The sequence below is a fragment of the Oncorhynchus tshawytscha genome, linkage group LG29 (genome assembly GCF_018296145.1).
Source record: "Oncorhynchus tshawytscha isolate Ot180627B linkage group LG29, Otsh_v2.0, whole genome shotgun sequence".
Classification (NCBI taxonomy): domain Eukaryota; kingdom Metazoa; phylum Chordata; class Actinopteri; order Salmoniformes; family Salmonidae; genus Oncorhynchus; species Oncorhynchus tshawytscha.
Window position 1 is genome coordinate 38,805,292 of NC_056457.1, and position 9,658 is coordinate 38,814,949.

At 45.9% G+C, this 9,658-nt stretch overlaps 1 protein-coding gene across 1 annotated transcript in view; it reads right to left on the reverse strand.

Annotated features, from left to right (window-relative positions):
- Positions 1–2,053: 2,053 nt before the first annotated feature.
- Positions 2,054–9,658, reverse strand: part of LOC112227448 (cysteine/serine-rich nuclear protein 1-like) — a 15,642-nt gene continuing 8,037 nt past the window's right edge. Inside the window, exons 2-5 of the mRNA XM_042308698.1 lie at positions 7,184–7,385; positions 5,718–5,983; positions 5,213–5,506; positions 2,054–5,043 (exon numbers count right to left, since the gene is read on the reverse strand). Coding sequence (XP_042164632.1) covers positions 4,069–5,043; positions 5,213–5,506; positions 5,718–5,983; positions 7,184–7,376 — 1,728 coding nt within the window. The 5' untranslated portion in view covers positions 7,377–7,385 and the 3' untranslated portion in view covers positions 2,054–4,068. The remainder of the gene's footprint in view (positions 5,044–5,212; positions 5,507–5,717; positions 5,984–7,183; positions 7,386–9,658) is intronic.

Here is a 9,658-nt window from a genome sequence, read left to right on the forward strand (position 1 = left end):
TCTCCACATTGACTCTGTACCGGTACCCCCCTGTATATAACCTCCACATTGACTCTGTACCGGTACCGCCTGTATATAGCCTCCACATTGACTCTGTACCAGTACCCCCTGTATACAGCCTCCACATTGACTCTGTACCGTAACACCCTGTATATAGCCTCCACATTGACTCTGTACTGTAATACCCTGTATATAGCCTCCACATTGACTCTGTACCGGTACCCCCTGTATATAGCTGTCACATTGACTCTGTACCGGTACCCCCTGTATATAGCCTTCACATTGACTCTGTACTGTAATACCCTGTATATAGCCTCCACATTGACTCTGTACCAGTACCCCCTGTATATAGCCTTCACATTGACTCTGTACTGGTACCCCCTGTATATAGCCTTCACATTGACTCTGTACCGTAACACCCTGTATATAGCCCCACAATGACTATATAAAGCCTCCACATTGACTCTATACCGGTACCCCCTGTATATAGCCTCCACATTGACTCTGTACCAGTAGCCCCTGTATATAGCCTCCACATTGACTCTGTACCAGTACCCCCTCCACATGTATACAGCCTCCACATTGACTCTGTACCGTAATATAGTCGTCACCCTGTATATAGCCTCCATATAACAATGACTCTGTACCCCCTCCACATTGACTGTATAAAGCCTCCACATTGACTCTGTACCGTAATACCCCTGTATATAGCCTCCATATTGACTCTGTACAGTACCCCTGTATATAGCCTCCACAATGACTCTGTACCGGTGCCCCTGTATATAGCCTCCACATTGACTCTGTACCGTACCCCTGTATATAGCCTTCACATTGACTCTGTATATATCCTCCACATTGACTCTGTACCGTAACACCCTGTATATAGCCTCCACATTGACTCTGTACCGGTACCCCCTGTATATAACCTCCACATTGACTCTGTACCCCCTGTAATATAGCCTTCACATTGACTCTGTACCCCTCTGTAATATAGTATAGCCTCCACATTGACTCTGTACCGGTACCCCCTGTATATAACCTCCACATTGACTCTGTACCGGTACCCCCTGTATATAGCCTCCACATTGACTCTGTACCGGTGTATATAGCCTCCACATTGACTACCAGTACCCCTGTATACAGCCTCCACATTGACTCTGTACCGGTACCCCCTGTATATAGCCTCCACAATGACTCTGTACCGGTACCCCTGTATATATCCTCCACATTGACTCTGTACCGGTACCCCCTGTAATATAGCCTTCACATTGACTCTGTACCCCCTGTAATATAGCCTCCACATTGACTCTGTACCGGTACCCCCTGTATACAGCCTCCACATTGACTCTGTACCAGTAGCCCCTGTATATAGCCTCCACATTGACTCTGTACCAGTGCCCCCTGTATACAGCCTCCACATTGACTCTGTACCGTAACACCCTGTATATAGCCTCCACAATGACTCTGTACCCCCCTGTATAAAGCCTCCACATTGACTCTGTACCGTAATACCCTGTATATAGCCTCCATATTGACTCTGTACAGTAATACCCTGTATATAGCCTCCACAATGACTCTGTACCGTAATACCCTGTATATAGCCTCCACATTGACTCTGTACCGGTACCGTAAGCACATTTTTACTCCTGAATTTATTTAAGCTTGCCATAACAAAGTGGTTGAATTCTTATTGACAAAAAACATTTCAGCTTTTCATTTATTCATTTGTACCCCCCCAAACAAAAAAAAAAATACTGAAAAAGATAATTCCATGTTGGCCAGTGACGAAAACAATCTACATTTTATCCATTTTAAATTCAGGATATAACATAAGATGTGGAAAAAAGTCAACAGGTGTGAATACTTCCTGAAGGTAACTGTCCAGCGAACCAGTGCAGTTAAAAAACAAACAATGTTTGTTGTTGGGTTAGAAAAGGCAACAAAGCATCAACTGACCAACAGAAAGGCCAAGCTACGGTGAAGGAGTTACAAATCTGACAGGGTTGAACACTAAAGAACAGAATGGGAATAGAGACCAAGATATACAAAGTCAAGCATTTAAGAAAAAAGTTTTATTAAAATAAAATAAAAAAAGGACAAACTGTCCAAAAAGGGACTTGGATGAAATGAACAGCTTTTAAAAAACGGTCAGAGACGATGAGTGAAAAACTGCTCTGGTTTGCTCTCCATTCAGGAATGTAATAAATACCCCTAGTTGCCATGTCTTTATTTAGCTGCATTTCCACCAGAGAAGTTCTGTTCTGTTGGTGGCTTTGGGTTTTTTTTCAATTTTCCACGTAACCAAATGAGGTCTGCTTGAGGACTTAATGAGGCAAACAGTCTTTCTGCATAAATATATCACGTTGTCTCAGTCACAACAACCACATGGATGCTTTTCTAATCCATTTTGTTTTAGTGGCATTTCATAGTTCATATGAAAAATACTGGAAAGCAAAAGCTTTCATAATAAGTCTATATTTATCTATTACAAAGATTTCAATATTTAAAAAAAAAAAAAAAATTGCATTTTCTTAATAAAATTATTTCATTGACAGATTTAAAATTCTTTCAATCTACACAAATGATTTATAAAATATTAGAGTGATTCTCTATGGTAACATTATAGATAGCAGTATCTACAGCAGAGCCAGAATTCTACATTTTGATCTATAAAATAGGAACACAGTACAGTCCCACAGCTCAAACAGAAGCACTGTGACGTTGGCCGAATCGACCCCTCAACCCTACTCGTGTGGAGAGCTGATTGGATCTGACCGGTGCAGTCCATATGGTAATAGCTCCCCCTTGCGCTCTGATAGGCTAGGTGGAAGTTTCATTATATTGCTTATACCAATCAAATCACCTCAGATCTCCACAATGGCGTAGGGTTTAGGGAATGATTTGGGATTAGGCCATAGCCCTCCTGAGTAAACAACACCGATCTCTTATTGCCCAACATGTCATAAATTAAATCAAACTACTAAAATAATTTAACCAAAATGTTGTTTAAACAATAAGAGAACAAAGATTAAATACTTTCCCAATGGTCTTTTCTATAATCCCATATTGCCGACTATGTCTAATACGGATTCAGTTTCAAATGGCACCCTATTCCCTATATAGTGCACTATTTTAGACCAGAGCCCTATGGGAAGTAGGGTACTACATAGGGAATAGTGTGCCATTTGGGACACATTTGATACATAAGGAAAGATTGCACTTCCAGGTTATAAATATCAAACCACAGTGCTGCTTCAGCATAGCTTTAGTAGGTTTTTATCTGAAAATAAATAGAAAATCATAAAAGAAATAAATTAAAACAATAATATGTAGATAACAGTTATAGGTGTTTTGAAAACCATTTTTGGTTTCCCAGAGTATTCATTAATACCCAGCTGTACTATTCTTGGTTTCGGAGGTTGACATTTAGCGACATATAAAACCCAACATGTGTTATTTCATAGGTTTCATGTCTTCCCTATTATTTCTACAATGTAGAAAATTACTTATTTTAAATCTCACTTTTATGAAACGTTAGCTGCCATTTCATACAGCGATAATTACCAACTGAAACGTTAGCTGCCATTTCATACAGCGATAATTACCAACTGAAATGTTAGCTGCCATTTCATACAGCGATAATTACCAACTGAAATGTTAGCTGCCATTTCATAAAGCGATAATTACCAACTGAAATGTTAGCTGCCATTTCATACAGCGATAATTACCAACTGAAATGTTAGCTGCCATTTCATACAGCGATAATTACCAACTGAAATGTTAGCTGCCATTTCATAAAGCGATAATTACCAACTGAAATGTTAGCTGCCATTTCATACAGCGATAATTACCAACTGAAATGTTAGCTGCCATTTCATAAAGCGATAATTACCAACTGAAATGTTAGCTGCCATTTCATAAAGCGATAATTACCAACTGCTTTGCTAACAATTGGAAGGCAAGAGAGAAATCACAGCTTCTTCCAACAGCAGTCTGTTTACACTGACCCCCATCCCCCCTAATTCACTACATAGTCCAGAACACAGTTGGCGGTTCAGGTCCCGATAGTTAACCCCTGACAGCTTCTTCCAACAGCTGATTGTCTGTGAACGTTGCAGGGGGTTCTGGGTCAGATTCTGGCAGACCAATCAGAGACTCCAGGAGGCAGGTCCCGGGGTCGATGGCCTGTGATTGGCTGCTGGCGTAACTAGGCTGCTGGAAGTGAAAGAAGTTGTCCATGTGTTGGTAATCCGTTAGTGAGTTGTAGAGGGAGGAAGGACCCAGACAGAAACCATCAAAGAACTCCAGGTGAGACTCTGAGGACAGGCTGAGGTCCATGTAGCTGGCAGCGGTGCCATCTACTGAGGGGGATGGGGTGTTGGGGCAGTCTACGGAGGGAGAGAGGGCGTTGGGGCAGTCTACTGAGGGAGATGAGGGGTTAGAGATTCTGCAGCTGCTGAGGTGGAACAGACCGTTGCCTTGGTTAGTGTTATCATCTAACAGTGATATGGCCATGGCCCGGTTGTCTGTGTGCACCTCTAGATTGTCATTCTCCTCTGGGAAGTCTGCCGTGCTAAACCCTCCCAACATCTGTGTTGTTGTCGTCATGGACGACGCCTGCTGCTGCTGCTGTAGACATTGCTCGGGGCAACAGCGGTTGTCATTAACAACATAGTTGTTTACGTTATAGTCGTTGTCGCTGAGGATGCGGCTCAGTCCGTTTTCATCCACATCGTCCTCCCGGCCTAACTCCGCCCCTTCCTCTGAGTCCTCACTCCCCCCCGAGGAGGCAGAGGAGTCTGTCATGTCACTGCTACAGCTGTTCTCCCCGACCGATGCCAGCTCTGAGCTGAAGTAGAAGGTGGTCTCTCCCGGGTCCTCTTCCTCTGGTCCAGATGTCTCCTCCAGTCTCTTCTCCAGCTCTAGCTTCATGATGGTGTGGATGTAGTGGGTCTGAACCCGGCTGGAGTTGAACTCTTTACGACCTTCCTGGTTACCGCAGCCATCCTTAGTGCAGCCGCAGGGAAATGACGAGTGGTCCATCTGGGGAGAGAAGAGGACGTAAAAAATTAAATAAATAAAAAATCAGGTTCTGCTTTGTCGCAGAGGGATCAGAATATTGTATTACAGAGGACAAATAACCACTGCTGAATATAAACTATTTACAGTTTACTGTTGAAGTTGAAGAAATGATGATATGAGAGTGTCTTACCTGACACTTGATGCCTGCCAGGCTGCAGGCGCAGGTCTCTGGCTCACAGAAACCCTGGCAGTCACACCCACAGTCCTCCCTGGACACTCTGAGCTGCTGCAGCTGCTTCTTCTCCTCCTTCTCCACCTTCACCCCCGCAGCCTTCAGCAGGGCATGTCTCCTCTTGGAGGGGTAGGGGTGGAGGAAGGAGCCGTCGTCTAGGTTACAGCTGCTAACGTCCATCTCGTCCTCTGGGATGTCTTCGATGGTGAGGCAGTCAGCCTCCTCTGACTCCACCGTGCCTCCCTTAGTCAGCTGGGAGGGAGAGACGGGGGGGGGGTTAGGATAATTGTGATGCATGTGTGGGGGTTTTCTCTAGAAAAGAGAGCTAGAACCCCTCGTTACATGTATAAAACCTTTACACTACCAGGAATAAAACCTTTCACCAGCAGACACTGCTGCATATTAGCTTCATAACTATCTAATCCACATATGGGGGCGTGTGTGTGTGTCTTCCAGGGCTCACTTTCTGTTTGAGAGCGTCCAGTTTCTCCTCTCGGAGGCGGTCGAGGAGTTTCTCCCGACGGAGGGTGTGTTGTTCCACAGCGTACTCATCCAGGGTGTACCTGCGGAGGGCGCTGTGGCGCTGCATCATGCCCAGGGAACAGCCCCCTCTACTGGGCACACTGCTGAAGCCCTGGCACCGTGGGAAGACAAACACTGTCACCATGTCAAAGGTCACGTTGCCCCGCACTAGCCGTTCACGCTTAGCCTTCTTCAGGATGGACTTGGCTAGAGAGAGCGAGAGAGAGTTGATGTTATCACTGCTCATTACGTAAAAACAGCTTTCAAGAACAAGAGCCATTAAGGGAATTGCAGTTTGTTAAAGTAACTGCATTCCCTTCTCCTGCCACTAGATGGTAGCATAATTCAAATAACTCTTTAGTCATAAGCCTTCCACCTAGTCGACAGATATTTAAGAGACCTCATGAGCTGTCCTAGCCAGTTAAGAGTTGGGGGTGATGAGGGGCAGGGATGATGAGGAGGGTATAGGGTGCCAATGGGAAGAGCTCGTCAGTAATCATGCACTGTTAATCTACACCTGTTGTTTACAAAGAATGGGATTGGACCAAAACTGAGAAGGAGAGAACCAGAAAGGACCCAGGACAGGGGGAGATGTTTAACCCCAGTATGACCTGACCCTTGACCCAGCATGAAATAGGAGATGGTGCTGCTGCCTGTAGCCACCACAGAGCAGATCATCCTATTGGCCCTGGTCTAAAGGCCCCCTGTTGGCCCTGGTCTAAAGGCACCCTATTGGCCCTGGTCTAAAGGCACCCTATTGGCCCTGGACTAAAGGGTGCCATTTGCAGCAGAGACAGAGGCTGTTTCAGTGTGACATCCATCTACCTGATAACAACAGGAGGACAAACGCTCCACTCTGACTCCTAAGGTCTGTTATACTACCAGTGGTGTTCAAATATCTCCTTTAGATGAACTAAGTATCACCCTTAATCTCATGCTCCAACATGCCTTTCCTCTCTCCATCCCTCCCTCCTCAGGCAGGCAGGCAGCACCTGTGCTGGGTGACTGCCTAGGGCCCAGACAAGGCTCTGTGTGTCTTCTCTGCCTGGCCATCTGCCATCCTGCTCGCTCTCTGGCTCCCTGCCCTTCCATCCTGGGAAACCTAACAACCGTTTGCCCTTCTCGCCAACCCCCCACTGACCCAAAACCAGGGCCTGGAATATAAAGGTACTCAGACAGACATATGTTTTAATGAGCGGCTCTGTGTGAGGCAGTACGTCTGTTTTAATGAGCTGCTGCTGTGAGAGGCAGTAAGTGTGTTTTAATGAGCTGCTGCTGTGTGAGGCAGTAAGTCTGTTTTAATGAGCTGCTCTGTGTGAGGCAGTAAGTCTGTTTCACCAGCATAACATCCACTATCAGACGTGGTCATGACATAGTGAAGCCTGAGGAAGTAGATTAGATACTCACTGCTGCAATGTGTGTCTGGAGAGCCAGGGTTGCTGGGTGTTGAGTCAAGGGTGTCTGAGTAGCAGCTCTCGCCCTCCGAGTCCCACCCGGAGTAAGCTGAGGACGACCGGGAGGAGGACGAGGAGTAACACTGGTCCTCATCATAGACCTCAAACTTCCTCTTCAGTAGACCGCTCATGGCTCTAGCTAGCATGGACCCGATCTGAGAAACACAGGTAGAGGAGACGGGGTTATTAGCATGGTGCTAGCTAGCATGGACCCGATCTGAGAAACACAGGTAGAGGGGGAGGGGTTATTAGCATGGTGCTAGCTAGCATGGACCCGATCTGAGAAACACAGGTAGAGGGGGAGGGGTTATTAGCATGGTGCTAGCTAGCATGGACCCGATCTGAGAAACACAGGGTGGAGGGGGAGGGGTTATTAGCATGGTGCTAGCTAGCATGGACCCGATCTGAGAAACACAGGGTGGAGGGGGAGGGGTTATTAGCATGGTGCTAGCTAGCATGGACCCGATCTGAGAAACACAGGGTGGAGGGGGAGGGGTTATTAGCATGGTGCTACCTAGCATGGACCTGATCTGGAGAAACACAGGATGGAGGGGTTGGGGTTATTAGCATGGTGCTAGCTAGCATGGACCTGATCAGAGAAACACAGGGTGGGGGGGGTGTTATTAGCTAGCATGGACCTGATCTGAGAAACACAGGATGGGGGGTTGGGGTTATTAGCATGGTGCTAGCTAGCATGGACCTGATCTGAGAAACACAGGGTGGGGGGAGGGGTTAACATATTAGAAAGTTTTCAATGAGCATAATTGGCTAAATCAACATGTCATAACTGCAGTGTGATTTCAGCAGACGTGATTATGGTGATGATTACAGGCGTCCTACACAGGAAGGCCTCAAGGTCAATAGTATTATTACTGTGCTCACATTAAACACAAACTATTATCATATCATCTGATTATCATACTATGAATAATATCCTTAGGCTAATAGAATAAACCCTGGTGGTGTTTTCATGGGCATATGCTCTAATATCAGAGCATAGGCCTAAAAGGCTGGCTTTGCTACAACCATAGATGTCTGAGTGAAATGTACAATGGTCTCTGCTGAGTACAAGCTATTTGTGTGCTGCTCTGTGTGGCCCAGCAGAACACACCACGTGCTATAGAGGCCTGCGTACGGCCCAGTACATCACAAGCTTCCTGCCATCCAGGACCTATATAATAGGTGATGTCAGAGGAAAGCCCATTAAATTGTCAAAGACTCCAATCACCAAAGTTATAGACTGTTCTCTCTATAGCACGGCAAGCAGTACCGGAGCGCCAAGTCTAGGACCAAAAAGCTCCTCAACAGCTTCTACCCCCCCGAGCCATAAGACCGCTGAACAATTAATAAAATGGCCACCGGAAAATGTACATTGACGCCCCCCCACCCTCCCTTCTGTACACTGCTGCTACTCGTTGTTTGTTACCTATGCATAGTCACTTCACCCCCACCTACATGAACAGATCACCTCAACTAACCTGTTCCCCAGCACACTAACTCTGTACCGGTACCCCCTGTATACAGCCTCCACACTGACTCTACCGGTACCCCCTGTATATAGTCTCCACATTGACTCTGTACCTGTGCCCCTTGTATATAGCCTCCACATTGTACCGGTACACCCTGTATATAGCCCCACATTGACTCTGTACTGGTACCCCCTGTATATAGCCTCCACATTGACTCTGTACTCTGTACTGACTCTGTACCCCCTGTATATAGCCTCTGTACCATAATACCCTGTATTGACTCTGTACCATAATACCCTGTATATAGCCTCCACATTGACTCTGTATATAGCCTCCACATTGACTCTGTACCATAATACCCTGTATATAGCCTCCACATTGACTCTGTACCATAATACCCTGTATACAGCCTCATTATTGTTATTCTTATTGTGTTACTTTCTATTATTACTTTGTATTTTATTCTACTTGGTGAATATTGTTTTCTTCTTGGACTGTGCGGTTGGTTACGGGCTTGTAAGTACCCATTTCACGGTAACCTCTACAAAACAAGACAAAAGTTTGATTTGATACTCAGCTGAGACAGAGTCATCCACGTCATTTCAGCCATATCATCCACCATCTCAAATTGTTCTGAAATCGTGTCTGTAGTTAGAAACAGATAAGATTAGCGTTCTTCATAACAATGAGTAAGACTTGACAAATCCAATAGCCACCCACAGCCCCCCCACACACACACACGGGTGAGAGAGAGAGAGACACACACAAGGAGGGGTGAGAGAGAGGGGTGAGAGAGAGGGGTGAGAGAGAGGGAGAGAGAGAGAGGAGAGAGAGAGAGGAGAGAGAGAGAGGAGGGGTGAGAGAGAGAGAGAGAGAGGGGAGAGAGAGAGAGAGAGAGGGGGTGAGAGAGAGAGAGAGGGGGTGAGAGAGAGAGAGGAGGGGTGAGAGAGAGAGGGAGG